General features: G+C 42.8%; 1 protein-coding gene across 1 annotated transcript in view; it reads left to right on the top strand.

The window, feature by feature from the left end:
- Positions 1 to 14,237: 14,237 nt before the first annotated feature.
- Positions 14,238 to 21,692, top strand: part of MAP3K9 (mitogen-activated protein kinase kinase kinase 9) — a 50,644-nt gene continuing 43,189 nt past the window's right edge. Inside the window, exons 1-2 of the mRNA XM_041459970.1 lie at positions 14,238 to 14,745; positions 19,748 to 20,161. Coding sequence (XP_041315904.1) covers positions 14,445 to 14,745; positions 19,748 to 20,161 — 715 coding nt within the window. The 5' untranslated portion in view covers positions 14,238 to 14,444. The remainder of the gene's footprint in view (positions 14,746 to 19,747; positions 20,162 to 21,692) is intronic.

Raw genomic sequence — 21,692 nt, 5'->3', positions numbered from 1 at the left:
TGTTTAGCTATTTAAATAAAGATAGACTGAAAACATTAGGACACAAGGGGGGGTTTAATGTCTTCACTTTTTTTCTCCTACCATTCCCTATAATTGCAACCAAGTTAGAAAATGCTTTATCTGAATTTGAAACATCGCTATAAAGAGCAGTGATGTGTTTTATTCTCTGATGTTTTATGAGAGTTAGAAGTAAACTTATTTCCAAGGGTGAGAGAAAGCAGAAAGTTATTCCACAATAATATTTGCTAGCCTAGCTTCACTGTAAGATAGCTAATTTTCTTATAAAGCCTATCAGGAAGCTGTTCTAGGTTAACTTTTAATTACAGTAGAGTGGTTTTTAGCAACTACAGGACTCAACATATTGCCACAACATCAGCAGCTGATGGCAACCTGACTGCTATTTGCACAGGTTTTAAACAAACTTCTAAGCATGAACCAGATCCTCTCACAGACCCCATTTCTAGAAGTCACAGCAGATTCAGCCTTGCACATTAAGGGATTGCTATGAAATTACTTCACAAAACCCAACGCTATATATTAATCCTGACTCCCAATTAGAATACAACCTTTAGAAACAACATGCAAAATACACCTGATCTTTAGTGTTTTAGGACAGACCAGAAATTTAGTAGTAGGAAGATCCCATAGTAGGAGACATCCTCTCCATACTGTGCTGGCAAGCTTGCCACAGGCACTGCATGGAGCAGCCCCAGCTATATAACAGGCTACTCTCCACACCCACCTTTACTGCAGAGAGCCACACCACCAATCACACTCCCAGATCCACCTGTGCTTTCAGGCTACACCCTTCCCAGTGCCTTGTAGGGAGGGCCAAACTATTCCCTCTCAGTATGGGAGGACATAGTTTTTATGTCACAATAGAAGAAAGGGGGGAAAAGGTTTAGGTTTAGTTTGGCTTTTTTGGTTTGGTTGTTTTTTGGGTGGTTTTTTGTTTTTGTGGTTTTTTTTGTTTTGTTTTGTTTTTGGTTTTTTTTTTTTGTTTGTTTGTTTGTTTGTAACTCTTCATATTACCTCACAGTGCTACTGAGGAGATGATACTGGTGCTACTGGGTGGAGGATGCTAATTGTTCATCTGTAAACAGCTGAAATGTGGAGTCTACAGTCCCATTAATCCTGCCCTTGCAGTTCATCTCAGCTGCCTGCTGCACTTTTTGAGTATGCAAGCTCTATCCGTGCACTGTCTGAGCCCTTTGCTTTTCTCAAGACAAAATAAGAACACCAAAGCGAGAGTCTTTCCCAATAAGAGCACTTACATAAGTTTCTTATTATCAGGGAGTGCTGAAAGGGGAAAACTGTTTAAAATAGAGCCACATAGACAAAGAAGTCCCGTGACAGCTAATAAAAACAAATTCTTACCAACATGTTGATAGCAGCTTTCTGTAAGTTGCCACTCAAACAATAGTATCTTCAATTCCGTTCCTTTTATTTAATGTTAGAATTTGTATTTATGCATCTTTCTGCTCCACACTTTTAACAGCTAAGTAGGCCACAGTCTCCCTTATCCTAACTTCTTGTAGCTGCTCCAGCATGGTTGAAAAATCAACCAGAATGGCTTAATAGTCCCATAGCTGGAGAAAGAGTGGAGTTTTAACATGGATTTTCCTCCTAAAAATAGCTCTGTCAGTGCTTCTTACAAGAAAATTGTAAGGGCATCATGCACTTTTGCATTAAAGGACCTAATTGTGTGAATGTGTCCATACAGAAATCACAAGAAGCATGATCAATGTCCTACTGACCGTGAGGTCTCTCTGAAAAAGAAGAATTTGCTAGCATTGCTGGTACATGAATTGCCTAAAAATGCCATGGAGATGAAACATAATAAACAAGGCTAAAATTAGGATATGCAAACACTCAGCTGACAGTATTTTAGCAGCATTTATACCACATTCTTTAAAGTACAGCAGAGTGGTGCCTCACTGTAAGAGATTTCTACCAAACAATGATTCATGACGTCACTGGGATAAATTGCAATTGAAGATCTTTGCAGTTAAAACTCTCTGTCTGAAGTACAAATCTCCCATAGTATGATAATGAGCACCCAAGAGCATCTTCTCAGTTTTGAAGGGTTTTCTCTCTGTTATGGTTCATCTTAGCCATTTTTCTAAGAAAGTTCAGCCTTTTGTATTGTCAGTCCCTGCCTAGGAAACAGTTCTTGTTTAAAGTACACTGCCAGAGGCAGAATTACAACATATATTAAATGCCTATCAATTTCAGGGTACTGAAAAAAGGCAAAAATTAGGAACTCTGAGGAGGAAATGTGGGCAGAATTTTGAGAAGAGTGTGAAGACACCTGGCTTGTCAACAGGGAGCTGTGGAAATCTGTGGAATAACTAGTGGCACTGCAAGGTGAGAGTATGGAAGTGAATATAAGTCACAATTTCATGTAATTGCATTTCTTACAAGGATTTGCCTGGGAAAATTAGTTGAGAGGTCCTGCAAGTCTTAGCAGTTTCCCTAGAATTTTCTTGGATTTTAAGTTCATTTTGAATAATTAGAAAAGTAACTTCATATTTCTGTCTGACTTCAACTCCTTTGCTAAGTGTGTATGTAAGACTCCTCACTGAATACAGCCTTGTCTGAAGTGGAACATGGCAGTGACTGTGTGCTTTAGTAGGAGGTGTGAAGAATAATTTTGACATTCAAGACTATTGGAAACAGTATGTAATTCATTGCCTTGCGATGGAATGTGGCCATAGTTAACAACTTGAATTTGAGAAAAGAACTGCAGAATCTCAGTTTTAAATCCCTTTTGGAAGGTAGCATCTCTAGTCATACAGTGTTTCAGTGCCAATACAGGTTGATCGTGGAAGAAGTGGTGCTATTTTTTAAACAACAAGGTTTAAATTCCCAGAGATGTTGCATGATTTATATTGGCAAGAAATCTCAGCTGCCTCACAAGATCTGCCCATTCCTGTACTCTTCTTTCTGTTCTCTGGAGGTCTCCCAGGAAAATTCTGAGCAGGTCAGACCTGCTTAGTGTAGAAGAACAGATTAAATCATGCCCTGAGGTGTTGTGAATACTCTTTTGTATTTGCTTGAATTGGCAGTGCCTGGAGGTATAGTTGACAGATTCAGGAAAATTATTAATCCGGGGGGTGCCCCAAAACACTGCCACTTTATGGCAGAACTAAAATTACTTTCATTGCAGCGACCCTTTAATAAGCTATTTAGAAAGAAAATCCATATGAGCTACCCAGTGAGTAACATTTGCTGTCCTAGACAATTGTTTCTTCTTCCCTAGGCCATGTTTTCTCTGAGCATGAGCTGAAGAAAGCCATCATCCTACAGCTGCATTGCTTCATGAACAAAATTAAATCGAGCATAAGTACAGCAGAATGATGGAAGCCTGAAGGAGGTGTGATGAGAGCTTTCTTAGAGAGGACATGCAGCCTCTAAAGAAAGGGCCTTTGGAGGACACTTGGAGATGGCACAAGTGTTCATCAAGGAAACAGCAGCAACAAAGCTCTTCTCCTTCTTGTGCTGGGTGAATATATTTGTTACAGCCATTCAATGGGCAACTGGTTTTGGCCGACCTCCAAAAACAGCTTTCCATGTTAAACTGATGTGGGAGGAAGCTCTTAGTGCAAAAGAAACCCATAGCTGTAGAGAAACACCTGTACACGTTCGACTTGTCCCTCCTTGCAGGCTCTGCCTCAGCCAGCTCTCTGCTGTAACCCAGCAAGGCAATCCCTGTGAACAAACAGCACATGTACCTGCGTATAGACCCGTGTGCTCATGCGCAGGTGTAGGTACACCACAGGTTCTGAGACGGCCTAATTTTTCATGCAAATCTTCTTTCAGCTGCATGAGTCTTCAGCCTCTTCTCACATCAGACTGGGTTTCACTTTTCATATTTATCCTTGTGTCCATGAGGTCAGACATAAGAATTCTTTGCCACACAAGTAAAGCCTGATGATACTCATCATGAGCAGTGTCACGGTAGCACCAGATTGATTAGAGAACTATGTGCAGCCAAGAAAAGTGGACTTAGAAATAGATGAACTCTTTGCAATTCAAAGTTATCTGTTAAGTGGTACTGATACTAATGCATGTTGGATATATTTCTTTAATCTGAATGAAAGCAACCTGCAAAGAACGTGTTGTTAATTGCTTTGTACAGACGTTAAAACTGTTACAAATAGAGTAATCTGCTCTGGGTCATGATGTAAATCATAGGCAAATCCAGCAGATAGATCTCCTCATCCATTAAACAGAGTTAGGTTTTACATGAACATAACATCTGCACGAACTGTCACAGCTTCTGCAGAGTCAGTGATAGACAAGTGAGTTTTCTCTTGGTTTAGAGACAAGGCAGTGGGACGAACGTAAGGCTATTCTTTCCCCTATACTTATTAATCCCATAAAAGTGTTCTCAAGCTCGTATCAGGAGCAGATAATGACCAGCACAGAAGTGGTGAAGTTCACAGGTCAGAGAATTGCAGGTGGCTGAATTCCAGCTCTCAGCCACTCTAAAGGGCTTTCTACAAACATTGCTCATTTGTCCATCCCTTCTGTAGAAAAACCCACAGGATACTCTCTGAGAAGGTGAAAACCTTTGAAGAGTTTCTTCCTGATCTTTTGCTTAGAAATGAGAGAATTTACCCATCATGGAACACCCTGTAAATCCCTTATGGCAGATCCTTGGGAATTCTCAGGCATCCAGAGATGCTTGTATTTCCCAACACCACTTGCATGGGTGCCTTGTGCAGCTGCTGTGTTCTTCACTCCAGAACACTGTCCATATTAATAGCACTAGTCCTGGAGCATTCTTTATTGGTCTACAGCATGGAAAGATATATTCAATCCTTTGGGAAATGTTTGATGGATTAAGCAGTGAAAAATGATCAGGGAGAAAACTATTAGAAAGCAAACGAATTAGTTGTAGGTGTAGGATGCTGATGATAGTTGTATATTTCTGACCACATCTGCCAGGGAAACATACAACCTTCAGTTTTTCATAGGCCTTTCCAGAACAGTGGTGACTGCAAAATGGTCTGGAAACACTTCTCTGGAGATAAACAATGGAAATGATCTAACATTAAAAATAACTCTAAAAAAAATCAGAAACTGCTTTGAAACAAAGGAAGGGCGGAGTAAGCAACCCTTTTGGAGAGACTTATACTCTGTTTTGTGCTGCTTTCAGAACCCAGAAATATCAATGAAGGTTGTGTCAGAAATCTGTAAGCCATATGCCTATAGCTGTTACATACAGTGTTCTAAATATTATAGAAATCAGGGCTCTTGTTACAGCATCCCTATTACAACCCATTACAAAATTTACAGCAGCTAAAATTAGTTTTGAGTAATTTATCTTTTTGCCATTGTTTCAGCATGTGCTGTGACATGAAAAGAGGAAGTTTTGTTACAAAAAATATTTTAACCACAAAAATATATTTTGCAGTAGAACAAGTGTTCCAAAGATTTAATTCACTATTGAGCATTACATAAATCATAGGAAAAGCAGTTTCACTGTGGTAACAAGAGAATTAAGTACAGGTAGCTAAGTAATTTGACTCTTGGGCTGCATTTTGAATTTTTTCACAGTTCGCTTGTAGCAATACAACAAAATACTTTCTTGTAAATCTTTAAATGACATATGATGGAAAACAAGTAAAACATTTTAAAATTTTTTAAAATCAAATCTTCAGGTGTAATTTTGAAAGCTCTAGATTGAAAAGCATCTTTAATCACAACTATTACTTCTACTGACATCAGGAAAACTGTGCATATCTCTGCTTTTCTTTTAATGCAGAAAGTGCCTAGGATCTGAATCTTACAAGTAAAGAGTTTGGAACTTATAATTATCCAGTTTTTCACTGGCCTCCCTTCTGCCTAACTTCTTAGAACTGATCTAAACAACACATACTTTCTCAAAAATACTTCTGTGTGACTGGCAGGCCTGGTAGGAGCTTCTGTCAGATGCTATTCTCACTAGCTAATTTCATCTCCTGGTTCTGTGTACCTCATCATATCACAAATTTTGAGACAAGTGATTAAATTGTCAGATTTGCTCATAAATACAACAGAGAAATTATAAGGACTGAGTTTAATGGAGTGATGGATGAATATGTGCTCCAGGCTAGAAACGTTTAGAAGGAAGGGGACTGATGTCTCCAGAAAATCCATCAAATTCAATTAGCTAGAATAACCTTCAAAGAAATTCAGTAGGAAGTGGCTGCACACTCTGCATGTGTAGCCTTGTGTAGTCTCAGGAAAAGGAGAGATTTCATTACTGAAATCTTGTCTTTTATAGTAACACCTCATCTTTTCCCCACCAGTGAGATAGCAATGGCCATTGTGTTTGTGACCCATCTTTCTTTCTAATACTTTCTATACAATGTAATGGATAGAAGTGAGCTGAGAATTAGTCAGTCTTTGAGTGTACAAACCTGAACATCTGTCATGTTCTCCGAATCCATCAGTAGCAGAGCTGAGGAAAAAGACAGAAGTCCTAGATGTGCATGTACAGCTACAATTGAATTAAGACTATTCAAAGCTCAAGTGAAAGTTAGCTAACCTGCTTTACCTCCTGCAGAGTTTTTAAGAAAAGGAAACAAGATTACATCCAAAATGCATATGTTTCTTTCTTTCCTCTCACTCTTACATCACTTTTAGGATTTGTAATGGCAACCCTAAAATCCAGAGAAGGTTAAAAGGGATAAGCTGGAGAACAGAATAGAACTGAAATCAACCTGTTTCTGAGCATAAAAGACCTTGTTTGAGGGTGAAGCTGGAGAAAAATATAATAAGAGTAGTATGAAGCATGGACCATAAAAAGGGGTCTTCCAAGGACAAAATGGGTGTTTAGGGGAACCTGTGGACCTAAATCTTCCAGACTACCTTGTGGACCTAGATGGGGCTGGTGGTGTTATTTGTAATAAAATGAAGGTAAGGAGAGTTGATGCTTCTACTGAAGACAACTGTGATATGGTTTCTCATATATGCTAGGGGATTACTTGATACAGTTCTATTTTCAGTGCTGTACCTCTGGCAAGGCTTACTGGTTGTGGGATGTAAGCAGGGCCTGGCAAATTCCCTCCTGGATGGTGCTAACTTCACCAGATGAAGTGCTCATGAGCGGGATGACTCACACTACCGCATTTCTTCACTATTACGCAACTTGCTTTTTTCCCACAGTAAGGTTTTCTTTTACAATTTTTTCTGTGATTTTTTTTTCCCCTTTCAGTAAAAGCGCCTGCCTTTATCATGATTTCACCCTGAAACAAGCAAGGGAATTCAGTAATGCAACCTGGCAGGGTGTCAAAAGTCCATTTTCTCAAGAGGAACAGGAAAAAGGTAATAATGGTTTGAGGAACTGGAAAACAAATACGTCCTATGTAGACTACAATTGGTTCATCTAAGTGAACAAAAACAATGAGCTCTGAGCGCTGAGGAAACAGCGCAAGGCTCCAGCAGGGCCAAAAATAGACCGGACGAGAATCCCTTCGTTTTTAAGCGCGGAGCGGCCGGAGGCGCTGCGGGGCGGCGGGCGGCACCGCGGGCTCCCGGCGCCCCCCGCAGGGCTCCGGGGGCTTCACCGCCACCGCACCGCCAAAATTTTTAGGTCCTACCGGCAGCGGAGCAGGAAGAGTTATGGACAAGCGATATATACGTGCAAAAATTCTGTCATTCGTACGCTGACCCATCTTATTCTTACCGGCTCTTTTAGCAGCATAATTGGAAGGGGAAATACCGACATCACGAGAAAGAAGAAGGCAGGTATCCTTCATAAGTTAGTTACGTTTGTGTTGTATTTTGAAAACTGCTCAGGTACCAATTAGACTCAATGACACTGACCAGTGTGTAGTCCGGGACTGAACTGGGTAGGCTCACTCCATGAATCATGTTTCCCTTGTCCTACAAAAGCTTCAGCTCTACAGTGAACTGTACAGTGCCTTGATGGTGTGCACGACCAAGCCCACTAATTAAGACCACCAATGTGAGAAAGACAATAATGTAAAGAGATAACATGAATTAATTCTGGATTGTAAAGGCAGAGTTCTTGACATGGCTTCAACCCTATAACATGAAACTCCTGCTCAGCGCATGTCTCTGGCTGTCTGTGGATCTGGGGCTGCCAGTACTGGGAGATAGCATCACAATAAAAACATGATGTGTCTCTCTGCCCACACTTAACTAAAAGATCAAAACAGACTTGGGTCTATTTTCATGTAAGTATGAGGAAATCTCCTTCTAGCTACCTTATGAAATAGAATGGATACAGTATCATATCTGAGCTTAGTCACCAGGCAAAGAGGAGACACTGTAAGGGAAAATCAAGACAGAAAATTTTCCAGTAGTCATCAATTTTTTTAAAGAGGCTTCTCTAACTAATTATGCTAAGGATTTAAACTGGGATTGTAAATAAAAGGAAACAGCAGGAAAATGTCACCTCTTATCTCAAGACAATGCGTCAAAAAAATTACAATGAAGACTGAGACAGAAAAGAAGGCTGGAGGTGGACCTTATTGCAGCCTTCTAGTACCTAAAGGGGGCTCCAGGAGAGCTGCAGAGGGTCAATTGACAAGGGCAAGTAGTGGTAGGACAAGGAGTAATGGCTTTAAAATGACAAAGGGTACGTGTAGATTAGATATTAAGAAGAAATTATTTAGTAGGAATTTCCTAGGAACCTGGGGGTAGTAAGACACTGGAGCAGGCTGCTCAGGAAAGCTGTGGCTGCTCCATCCCTGAAACTGTTAAGCACCAGGTTGGATGGGGCCCTGAGTCATCTGGTCTAGTGAAAGATGTCCCTGCCATTGGGACAGGGGGGTTGCAACAAGGCAGAGGTTTGAAACGAGAGTATCTTTAAACTCTCTTCCAACCCAATGCTATTATATAATTCTATGATAATTACTACTGCAATGACCTAGTTGGTCTTATTTTAGGTTGAGGTTTATTATTCTGGATAGTAAGTTAGCTCAGAAAATACAAATTAGGGGAAAAAAAGACATCAGCCTCAATCGACAAAAGGATTATGCTATTCCAAATGAAAAGGTTATCTATTCTATGCCCATAACCTTATAATGGCAGATTTAGCAGGGTGATGATTTGGGTATGAGACTATGATTTGCCCAGGAATGCTGTTATGTAATGAATGTTGTGGTTTTGTACGTTTAGAAATGAAGTTTGCATCTGTATGGTTTGAACTCAGATGCTTCATTTTTTGTGTTGTCTTTCTGAAGCTATTCAAGGGTAGCTTTGGTGATCTGAAAACTGTCCCAAAGGCTTTGTTTGACAAACTTAAAAACGAAACAAAATACCTTGTTTACCTTCTTGGATTTGTTATTTCCAAACAAAATCTCACTTGCCCTCACAAACAAGGAGACTTGGTCGTTGCATGGGCAGAAGGCCTTGAATGGGAGACGAGGTGCCAGAGGCAGTGCAGGGTGCTCTGAGTGAGTGCTGCACCATATGCTGGCCGTGACACTGCAGGGTAGTCTGCTGCTGCTTTATTTTTCACATGAAACATGAAAACAAAGATCAAGGCTATCAACACCTATAAAGATTTCAGAAGCCTGAAAAGTTTTCTGTAGCATCTCTCCTGAACTCTGGTGAGAGCACTTGCATTGCGCTAATCACAGTTCTGCAAATAAGTTAAATATTTGTTCCACACATTTGCGAAACTGTGGCACAATGTTGCCAGTGTGGCAGCATGGTTCTGATATTCCCTTACAGGAGCAGCAACTCAATCTATGACTAATCAAACAAGAGCTGTATGTGTGGCTTGGATTGAGGTGATACACAGTGTGCAAATGTTAATCATTACTAAGCCAAAGTTAACCATTATTTCTGTTAGGTGTATATCTTCTAGTGCAGACAGAAATCTCACTTGAAAGTGTTTCTTTGCTACATTTTTCTTAGAGGGATGCAGATGTATGAATGATTCATGTTGCATGTGAAATTATGCTGTGACCTATAATAGCCATTGCTCTATTTTGTTATGAAACCAGATCCAAACTAAATTTAAAATCCAAGTCTGTCTGTAAAATCTACTGCAAGTTTCCAGATTTTGGCCCAGAATTCCCACTCTCCAGTGTTTTTATCTTTTATTTTTACAGGTCATCTGTTTTATGGAGAAAGAACATATAGCCATCTGGGAGATTAGCATATATATTTTATGAAGCAGAGTAGAGCTCTCTCTTTACTGACTCAGATGCTCAAGACCCAGATTTGCAGCCTGCCTCCTAGCTAGCACAGCACAGTTCATAAAGCTTCTGTTGCCAGTGGCTTACCCCTCTCCCCCTCATCAAGTCAAGAACAAACCTACACTAAAGTGATGTAGGAAAAGCAGTACTGTTCTAAAGTGGGGGAAAAAACCCAGTCTAGCTTTACAGCCATGTAGAGAGGCAATTTTTAATGATAACAAAATCCATTTGTCAGTAAAGCTTACATAGTTTGAGTAGAAATTGTCAGCAATTGATCAAACAAATCTGGCTACTGGAGTGAGATTAATCTCCAGACTGGTATATGTGGCTATATCTGGGGATATAGGCATGGAACAGATCTGTGGTATGTCCTCTGAAATGTATAAAAGCCAAATGAGAGTGCTGTATGAATTTAATATGCAATATAAATTACCACAGGATGTTAAAGGAGTGAGCTGCAATAAGATGTGCCAAGGGGCATCTCCTTAATCTTTTATACTTTCTTATTGTGCTGGTAGAGACGTGCTGTCATTGTAGCTATAGTTGGAATTACAGTATGTTTCTAGTACTGCAGTGTAGTTGGACTGTGCCCACAGTCTCTCCTTTTTTTTTTCTGGATATTCCTCTTCCTTTTGTTTTTTAATACCATTCTGGTTGTTTTTTTTTTCCTTTACAGAACTCAGATACTTGGAGCCTAGACTGCCAACATTTTGATATCCAGTTAGATTTGTAACTATGGACTGCCAAGTTTTAATAAGTTATAGAGCTGCTAAGTTCATTGCTGGTCTACACAAGCCTCTAGAAAACACAGGACAAAAGCTGAGATTCATAATCCTAAATTTGTATTAATAATGATACTGAATAAGCAGAATACTTTCCATTGCTTCTTAAAACAAAGACTGGGAATAGACTGGCCTTTTTGTTTACCATCTAAGAATTTGTTGGTACTTTTAAAATGTAGATGCAAAAATGAACTTGAATTAAAAGCTTTGGTTCAAAGTTCTCAGTTTGAAGAAAGTTTGAACTAAATGCAGAGTATCATCTGCATTTTGCAGGTTAGACTGTTCTTTTGAAACACAGAACAAAATCTTAACATAAAAAAATTTTAGGAAGCAGAGTCTGTATTCAAGCACAGACTTTAGGAACTGGATCTGTTATACCCAGAATCTAATTCCCATTATTCAGATCTGCTGCATAATAATGGGAACAGATACAGTCTTATTAGGAAATGCATAAGAAAAAACTTTCAATGTAGCATTTGGGCGATATGTTCATCAGAAAGGCAGGCACCATTTTAAAAATCTGTCTGTATCTTGCCAATGCTAAAATGTCATCTTTCAGAGACTGCATGCAGACAGTCTTTAACGTTCTTTGCATCTGCCTTTTGCCAGTTACTGGAATATGAATTTAACATTTACTGACAGTTCTATTTACCTTGATGTTAAGAACAGCCTACCCAATCTGGCCAGATCTTTTAATTCAGAAACCAGTTTCTGACATGGCTGGTAAAAGATGCCAAGAGAAGTCTATGAGAGTGGGAAAATCCTATGATGGCTCTTCAGAGTACTTCCCTGGACACTCCAGGCACAAACGGCTTCCTGAGCCAGTCACACCACTTGTGCAGAAACAAACATATAATCATGGGAAATAAAAAATAAAGAAAAGGGGGAAAAAAAAAGAGAGAGAAAAAAAAAAAAAAAAAAAAAGAGGTGTCTTTTGAGAAGCAAAGCTGTGTACTTTGATATCAAGGCATTCCACAAGATGGCAGGGTTCTGTCTTGGCAGGTCACTACAGCAGGCAACCTGAGCCTCTACAGCAGCAATTTTTTTCCTGTCATAGTTTTCACCATCAGTAATATCACTATCTACTTTAAACTTATCAGTGCTCTACAGCAGTGATCAAAATAAGTGGCAAGCAGCTGAAAGACAAGAGGCCTCTATTTTCTTACGTCTTACATTTTTTGTATTACCATATTTAAAGTGCCATATTAATGTAAAGTATTGTAATTTCTATAATTATAATTTCTTGTGTGAATTGAATAAATAATTTTTTTCTACATAAAATTAGACAGAAAATTATTGCATGCAACTGCAATTACTTTAATTAGGAACATTAACAGCAGTCTTTCACATTCCATCTCAGTAATCTATTATTTGAACTCCAAACCCATGAATACAGCTATTTGTTACCCCTTGTCTTCATGATCAAGACAAGGTAACCTAAAGATGGATGTTCCTGAAAAAGCCAGGTGGCTGTCCCTTTCACCTGCCCTGCTTCCTTGTGCCGGCTTTAATGTCTGTGTGTACAGCCCTAATGCAAGTCAGATCAACCTAAAAAGCTGATTGAAAACTAGCTGCTTTTACTCAGAGGCTTAGCTTTCAGCTAGATAAATGAGCTGAAATGACTCCACAGCCACAGTCACTAGTGTTGCAATCAGGAAAGCAGGTCAAGCATGTGACAAGGGGCAGGAAAGTCCCTTTCAGCAACAGAGTAGTATTGGATAAGCTTACACTAATTGTGAAAACACACCCTTAAGTAACAAAGGAATAGTGGAGAGGATGCATCCTCAGTTCTGCCCTCACTGACAAGAGGCAGTGGAGAGAGAGGAGAAAACCCAAAGCTCAGTTCTTAGACAAATTCAATTGAAAATTTGTGCTGAAGCATGCCTAAATCTTGCATGCATCACAGTGAAATGTTAGTTCTGACCTCAATTTGACATGTTTTGGTCTCTATTTCTAAAATAAGGATACTAATATACCAGCTCTTTCTAGACCATGTTTGTTTGGCTTCTGTGAGAAATAAAGGCTCTGAAGTTTGGGGAAGAGAGAAAATAGAATAATTGTAGATCCCAGTAGGGTTCTCTGCAATACTTGTTACTAAGGTTCAGTTGAGAGGGGGTGTATTCCCAGAGTAAATGTAAGTAAATTCAAATATTTTACAAACAGTGATAAGGATTTTGAATGAACTCAGAGCATGTTACGTTTAAGATCTTCATCATTCTATTAAAAGCCTAAACCCTGGGGCTCCCTATAAAGGTACTACAGCACAATGCTAATGCAAGGATAGATAAATAGACAAAACCACAATGCACAAAATTTAAGAATTACTAGGAGCTACTCTGTACATAAACCAAACCGAAGGTCTCACTCGGGGATGGAGAATTTTTTAACAATCTGTCTTGCAGAGAAGAATTGTGTATTTGCATTTAGCAAACAATAAAGAATAATGAAGCCCTGCATTTTATGTATAAGTGTGAAGACATCAGATGTGGTCACGGTACTTGGGCTTCTCCTTTGGCATCAGTGGGCTTTGTTATGATGAAGCATGAACAGAGAATTTTCATTTCCAGTTTTGCCACTGGAATTCAAATGAGGATTAAATTGGGTGTCCGGCCCGAGCCCGCGCCCCGGGCCCGCGGGGCAGTGGCGGTCCCGGTGTGGTAGTGGCAGTCCCGGCGGGGCAGTGGCGATGCCCGGCGGGGAAGTGGCGATGCCCGAGGGGCAGTGGCGGTCCCGGTGTGGCAGTGGCTGTCCCCGGGGGGCAGTGGCGATGCCCGGCGGGGCAGTGACGGTCCCGGTGTGGCAGGGGCGGTGCCCGGCGGGGAGGACACCGAGCCCGGGGCGGCGAGGGCCGGCCCAGGTGTGCGCCGCCTCCGCCCGCCACCAGGTGGCGCCTGCCCGCTCCGCCCTCGGGCCGCCCCACCCCGCCCTTGGCCCGTGTCATGCCCCTCTTCCCAGCCAATGAGACGCGCCGGGGAAGGCGGAGCTCGGAGCGCTCGACCCAATAGGAAGCGAGAGCTGACCGTGCGGGGGCCAATCGGGGGCGCACCGGTGAGTGCGCGACTCCGGGGCCGGGGGCCGGGCGGGGAGGGGCGTGGCCCAGGGGGCGCGGGCCCTCAATCAGGTGAGGGCGGAGCTGACGGGCGGCGGCGGCGGCCAATGGCGGCGCGGGGGCGGGGCCTGCCCTGCCCACCCCTCGCGCCGCCGAAGCTGCCAGAGAGTCAGGTGGCTCCGGGATGTGCGGCGGCGGCAGGAGGCGGAGGCGGGCACGGAGGAGGCGGCGGATGGGGGGGATGCGGCGGCTCCTCCACGACACACGCTGCCTGGTCTCGCCCCTGCCCGCGCTAGGCTGAGGCGGCCCCGCGCCGGGAAGTCCCGGCAGCGGCACCTGGTGCCGGCGGGCGCCGGGCCGCATGAACAATAGGCGGCGGTCCCGGCCCCGCCGCCCCCCGCAGCGCCCGGCTGCCGCGGGCGCCTCCCCCTATGGAGCAGCCTCGCCATGGAGCCCCTCACCGAGCTCAGCCAGGAGGGCGCGGGCGGCGGGGAGCCGCCGGGCGACGGGCCGCTCTGGACCGCTGTCTTCGAATACGAGGCGTGCGGGGAGGACGAGCTGAGCCTGCGGCCGGGGGACGTGGTGCAGGTGCTGTCCCGGGACTCGCACGTGTCCGGCGACGAGGGCTGGTGGACGGGCAAGATCGACCAGCGCGTCGGCATCTTCCCCAGCAACTACGTGAGCAGCGGCGTGCAGGGGGGCGGCCCGGAGCTGCGCGCCCGATACCCGCCGCCCCCCGCCATACAGCGTAAGGGAGCCCGGGCCCGGGCGGGGGGCTCGGCGCGGCCCCTCCGCCGAGAGGGAGGGAGCCAGGGGAGAGGCCCGGTCCTGCCCCCCTATCGCAAGCTTGGGGTGGGTATGGGAGAGGGGAAGAGACCGGCGGAACTGCCGAGCTTGTGGCGAGAGCTGAGGTTCGGCCTTCCCGATGTCCCTGGCGAGGGGCCTGGCCCGGCCCTTCCGTGGGTCCTGTTGGAAGCCGGTGCCGCCGCTGAGGGGGAAGGGAAGGCCCATCCCGGTGGCGAGCGGCCGTGGGAGGCCGCGGGCCCAGCCGGCGGCGGGCTGGGGGGGCCTGCGATGGCCTTCGGCGGCGAGCGGAGGGGCTACGGCGTCTCAGCCCCCCAGCCCTGGGGCAGCCCCAGGCCCCCGGTGTGTTCTCTTTCCCACCCGCGGAGGTATTCCTGCTGCTCCAGTGCCCTTCTGTCTTCCAGGCTGGCGCGCCGCTCCCTGGAAGGCAGAGCTTGGCTCGGTGTGTTAGCGTTTCGGCGACGCCGGGAACAGTTTCCCATTGTTAAGACCTGTGTTTCCAGGGGCTGGTAAATTTTCATCAAGCGACAAAATCCTGGCGGCTGGGCACTGGTGGAGTCACCAGGGCTCTGGTCATTCTGCCTTTAAGAATATTCTTAGAGAAAGGTTGCTGGGAGGGAAGCAGTTGTTTTCTGAAGTGTTGTTTTGCTGCTAATACTTGTTCAGTGTTATCCTACTTACTAACCAAAAGCTTTTAATTTCTGACTGAAAAATTCCTAAGTTGACTTGTGTTACCAGGTTCCTCTGCCCTCTTACTAGTTCTGTCCTGAAATACCTGTGAATGAATTGTATCCACGTTTGGGTATCTGGGCCTGCCTGAGGGTCACTTTTGATGCTGAAGGCACTGAGACATTGGTTTGTTTCCCTGAATTTTGGTGCAGTTTTGAAGCCTTTGTTGGAGACAGAGAATAGGGCTGTTTCATCTCGACTTTTTTTTTAGTCACTATGTGCAATTGTGGAAAGAGAAACAACGTGGAATGACTTTCTAGATCCTGTTTATCTGTCACCATTGACAATTCAGGCAAGGATGCTTTTTTTTGGAGGGGCAGAGAAAGATCTTCAGACTAGTAGGCTTTTCTAGAAAGTAAAAGAGTGAAAAGATGCTTTGTCCTATCTAGGCTGTATCTCCAAGGAGTACAACTAATAGCTTTTTTTTCTTACTTTGTATTCTGCTTGAAAGCATTTAGGTAAAATTTGTAGCATTGCCCTTGGGCTTGTGAAAGGACTAGGTGCTGTTCCTTTCTTTCATGCTGCAAGAGCACTGGTAAGTTATTTTTTCCCCACACACAGAAAAAACTGTGAATGAATGCTTATTAGGTTTTGCTTTTGAGAGATACTTAGAACCATTTCTATACAACTTTTCGAACCCTCAGCTCCTATCCTGTGTTGAGTATTCAAGTTCAGGCTTTGTAACTAGATTCTCCTGTCTTGCTGCCTCTTCTATGGTTTGATAGCTCACCAACAGTTGAGGAGTTGTACCTTCCCCCTTCGTCTTTGCCTTACTCTTCCCATGCCCCTACAGAACTACGCTACTTCTCTTCTGTCAAGTCACCAGCCATATGTTCATGACAGTGTAGAATTTCTTGTCCTCCAGAGGTTTGTGTAATGCTTAAGGAGTATGGGGCATTTTTAAAAAAACAGTGTGGTTTGGACAGGGGTTCAAGTTGGTTGCCACTGAATTGGATTTTCAAGTTGAGTATTGAAATCCTTTGCATGGAATGCAATCCACTTTTAGAGCTGATGATGTTAGCTTAATAGCTGTTTGGAATAGGAATCACCATCTACTGTTTAATTCTTCATAGTCCAGTAAGTCCAGTTTTGCAGGAGTGATGCAAAGTGTCGTTCTGGACATGCACCTCAGCACAGAACCTATTTTTACTTGCTTTCCTAAAGTTTATCCATATATTTAATGAAAATTTGGGAGTATAAATCCTAGAGATTCTGTTTCTACTGAGAGCTGTCCTAGTTTAGCTGGTAATTTTAGCCATCCATGTAGTGTGCTTGAATCTTGCCTTGGTGAGGATACCATGAATGATAAAAAGTAGCCCGTAGCAGCTCTCAGAAGGGGGCCAACTTGAGGGACTCTCATCTGTGCTGTGGGTTCTTAAATACTTAAGACTGAATTAAACAGTTTAATCATGTGGTCTAATAAGGGCTGATTAAACAGCACCTACTTTGCAGTTGTCAACATGGCCACTGGTTCATGGCATACAGGCTCTGTAATTCCTTACCAGCCCACAGAGGAATGAGGGCATTCACTTCTTGAATTCTGTACAGTCCTATACAACACATCTGCCAAATGACACTGGAGTTAGTGTGTTTAGAAATGTGACAAAAAACAAGTATTTTGTGTCCTAATGTACATGTATAACTCAAACTGTGAAAATGAATAAACTAATTCAGCAGAAAATACCTTTAAAAATCCTAAACAAAACATTTTTTAAAAATCAGGGTGTTTTTATGAATAAGCTACCCAACAGGGTAAGCTGACCAATTTGCCTTATAGAAGTACACAGTTTCAAACTAAACTAAGGTCGTACTTCCAGATAAAAGAACATTCAATGTCATGCATTAGATTTCATGTGGAAGCTGGAGTCTCTCGGTTTTACTTCCCACCCCTATTAATTTGCGCCTCCAGCAGGGATGTGCTTTTTCTCATGGAAAATGGGTGGCGGCACACGAAGTGTTCTACTTTCCAGCCCTTCGGTTTCCTTTGCCCATCTTGTTCTCCTGCCTGCCACCTTCCTGTCGCGCTTCTCCCCAGCATCGGGGCGGATGGGGGGAAGGGGTTGTGTGGAGGGGAAGGCCGGGGCGCTGCCCGCGGGGCTGTCCCGTCCCCGTCCCGTCCCCGTCCCGTGCCCGCTGCCGCCGGAGCTGTCCCTTCAGCACCTGCGGGCCGGCGGGCGGCTCGCTCGGCGCCTCCTTGACGGCCTCTTAATCCGTGAAATGCCCGAGCAGTGCCCGCTGTGAAGAGCACCTGAACGCTGTCTGTCCGGAGCTGGCAGGGCAGGAGATCACCCTGGTGGTGTGGGGTGCGTGTTTGTTCATTTCCAGTCTTTTAACTGACCTTGTCCCTAGGAACAGGTTAAGTGAGGATTCTAGCAGTGCTGCAATTCTATTGACTGAAGAGATAGGACTCAACATCTGATTTCTTTAGGTCTTTTACTAGTGAGAAATAAAAGAGTGACTCTTGGTGTATTCTCAGTGACAGAGTAGTCTCACATCTGGACTTATTGTCATTACAGTCTTGTTCTAAAATTTCAGTGTTTCTGATCAGAATCTACTCCTTTCATGCTTTCTAGTAGTCTCTGTCTCAAGCATTTGAGTACCAAGGTTGCTACTGTAGCACTGCAATCTTCTTTGTTGTGCAAATCCTTGAAGCTCAGAGTGTTACCCAAAATATGTATTCACAGTAGAAAAAAAGTAGATTCTTTTTGTGTTCTGAACTGGAAGAGACCTTTTCTCCTTCTGGCAGACTTTCTTGGTCAGTTTTCTATCTTGTTTCCTGTTAGCCTTTTGTTCATGGAACACTAGGAAAAACAGCAAAGGCATCTTTATTAAACTAACTCGTAGGTTTGACTAACTTAAAAAAGTAAGCCAACTTCTAAAAATCATGTTCAGGAAAGGTAGAGCTCAGACAAAAAAAAAAGCCTACAGCTGTGGATAGAAGAGTTTTATTAACTCTGTACAGTTTTGTGACAAAGTCTTGTGCTGTAGGCTTATACATAGGAAAGGCATTTGATTGGAGTAAGGAGACTAGTTTATTTAAGTGGGATCTAACCTGCTCCCTTACATACTTAATTTCCTTTGTACTAGACAAAGTAGGGAAACCATGTTAAATTTGGCATTTCAAATGCAGGAAAATATGAAAAGACTTGGTGACTTTTTGCTCAAATCTTGCATTATGGTACTCTATCTTGAAAACTTTTTAAAATGTCATTGACTGTAATTGATAACCATGCAAATGTCATACAGAGTAGCATCAATAGTAGCCTTCCACTGCTGTAAATTAAGTTGTGTCAACATGTTTTCATTGGTTAGTATGTGGAATTTTCTTTCTACATTAGTCAGTGTTGGTTGGGTTCTTTTGGCCACCTGTATAAACTGTGTTTAGTGTACAGTTGTACAGGATAATTTTCTCATTGCTTTTGCTCCAGGTGCAGTTTGTGTGCTGAATTGAGACAGCTGCAGCTGTAGATTTTTTTTGTGTCAGCCTGTTAAGTATAGCTGTCAGTGTATGGGAATAGGAAGTTTTTATAACAAAAATGCAGTATGCATTAATCAAGAAATGTTTTTCTTATTGCTTGCTCTGTACACTCAGTATGTGGTTTGATCCATCTGTTTGTCACACTGTTGTTGGTAATGTCAGAATTGGTTAACAGATCTCTTGTGGGGAACAAATCTGCAAAGCCTGGAGAGGTGTGGAAGAATAAGTGTGATTTGGGAAGAGCTAAAAGATTGCTGTGGCAGTTCAACAAGAGACGTTTAAATAAGGGACAAATGGAGAAGCAGATGCATTTTGTGTTGAGTTTTAGCTATTTTACATTAAGCACTGTATTGTGAACACAGTGAAGATTAGTTGGTGAGTGTGTTTTTCATTTTCAGAATGTGGTGCTGTCACTAAGAGTTTATCCTTAAGAGGGGTAGGGGCAGGGGCATCAGTATTATAAGGGTTTAACTGTGGTAAGAGAAGGCTATTCTGTTATTTTACCACTTACAGTGAGTACTTCATGCCAGTTTTATGACACCGCAAGGTCTGTTCGGCAGTGTCATAATACTGTTCGGCACTGAAAGGTTGTCAGAAAGGCCCACTGCTTTCCTTTGTAGTGTTTTGGACTGAAAATTGGCCCTTCCTCCAAGGGCAGGGGTGAGGTTGGCCAGCATGGAGTGATGTACAGACTGCATAGTTGCTGAATGCTTATATCTTTTTTTTCCTCTTTCCCTAGTCCTAGAGATCGACTTCTCAGAGCTTGTTCTGGAAGAAATCATTGGCATAGGGGGCTTCGGAAAAGTGTATCGAGCTATATGGATAGGAGATGAGGTTGCTGTCAAGGCAGCTCGCTATGACCCTGATGAGGACATCAGCCAGACCATTGAGAATGTCCGCCAAGAGGCCAAGCTCTTTGCAATGTTAAAACATCCCAACATCATTGCCCTCAGAGGCGTGTGTTTGAAGGAACCTAATCTTTGCCTGATCATGGAGTTTGCCCGCGGAGGATCGCTCAATAGGGTGCTGTCTGGTAAAAGGATACCTCCTGACATACTGGTGAACTGGGCAGTGCAGATTGCCAGGGGAATGAACTACCTGCATGAGGAAGCAATTGTTCCCATAATTCACCGTGACCTCAAGTCCAGCAACAGTAAGTGCTACACAGTGAACAGTTAGGGTTTTGGGATATGGTTTTGGGGAAAAAATCATACAAAGAAAAGAGGGGAGTAATGTTAATTTAGTGAACCACTGTATCCTCTAATTCAATCCCAGAAGGGTTTTATTTTTATACAGTATGGTGCTACAGATCACAGGAAACATGCTTTCCTGTGTAAATGTTTTCAATCTGTAGAAGCAACTTAAATAATCGGATGCAAAAGCAACTGTGAATGAACCATGCTTTGCTACTAGTTCATATTCATATAGTGTCTAGGTTTTATTGGCATTTCAGCAGACTTCTGTGTGTTAGAAAGCCTTATTGAACTTAGAATGTGTATTATTCTTCCACTTTTTGAAAGAAAAAGTGCTTCTTTGTAAGGATAAATGCTCCTAGGCTTTCATTATACTTGCTAGATTTGGGTGTATAGATGAGAGGCAAGCCTGTTTTCCTTATGGGAGATTTAACCCATCCCAGCTGAATTGGATCTTCTCTTTATCCATTGAAGAGCTGGTGGTGACAGAAACATTAACTCATATGAATAAAATGTCCTTGTACACCCAGGACTTCAGCTGATATTTGTGATGCTTTACATGATACAGCTCGCCTGTTAGAGGGCAAGGGGAACTGAACTTTGGTAGTTAGAATTGTGGAAATCATGGTGATTTCAGCTGCTCCGTAACACTGACAGCATTGCTGTGTGTTGTTTGGGTGCTGTTCTCATAGTGTGTCTCTTTTCACAAACTTTTAACTTTTCAAAGTCAAACACTCACATAGAACATTATTTATGAGTGTGGGAGCAAAGTGATGCAGTGGTTTAAAGATCATAGTTTTCTTTCCTGATGCCTGTATGCAGCTGTTTAACCTTTCTCTCTGCCTGTCTGTGTCTAGATGGCAAGAGCAAACACAGACCTGCATGTTAGATGTGGTGGTTTAGATTGGTGTGTTAGATGGACTCATTGTCATTTATGGCTTGAGTTAATAAGAAGCTCTATGAACTGGGTGGCTGGGATGCAGGCATATGTTCCCTTTTGCTTTGAGGGCAGGGACATTAGCAAAGAGGTCTGATAGATGGGAATTTTAATATCTTAAATCGATTCACTAGGATTAACCATTGCAATGCTGTAAATTTCCAGGCCTTGCAGTATCTTGCTATGTTTTTTTGGCCTCAGATATTGTGGCCGTGAATTTACTTAGTTGGTTGTGGAAGAATAAAAAAAAAGATTATTAGTTTTTGTTAGTGGAAAAATAGGAACTTTAAGAGCCTTCAAGTTAGTTTCTACAGTATTGTTCTTATAGGAACAAAGTTTCCCATTTTGTTAGAGTAAGGCAGTCTTAATGTCAATAAAGATTTCCTGAAGGTCTGAACCCTTCCCTTACAGATGGCAAATATATGGGCATGTTAATAAATGTTGTAAAATTAAGGAATGATTGCTGCATGACTTAATGAATGACTGGCTGCATCTGTGAATGAGAAATAATTGCCTTTCAGTGCTGTGCATTTCCTCCTTACCTAAGAAACTAT

The sequence above is a fragment of the Pyrgilauda ruficollis genome, unplaced genomic scaffold (assembly GCF_017590135.1).
Source record: "Pyrgilauda ruficollis isolate IOZ18807 unplaced genomic scaffold, ASM1759013v1 scaffold14, whole genome shotgun sequence".
NCBI classification, from domain to species: domain Eukaryota; kingdom Metazoa; phylum Chordata; class Aves; order Passeriformes; family Passeridae; genus Pyrgilauda; species Pyrgilauda ruficollis.
Note: the sequence above shows the minus strand (reverse complement) of the source record. Positions and strands in the feature narration are given on the sequence as shown.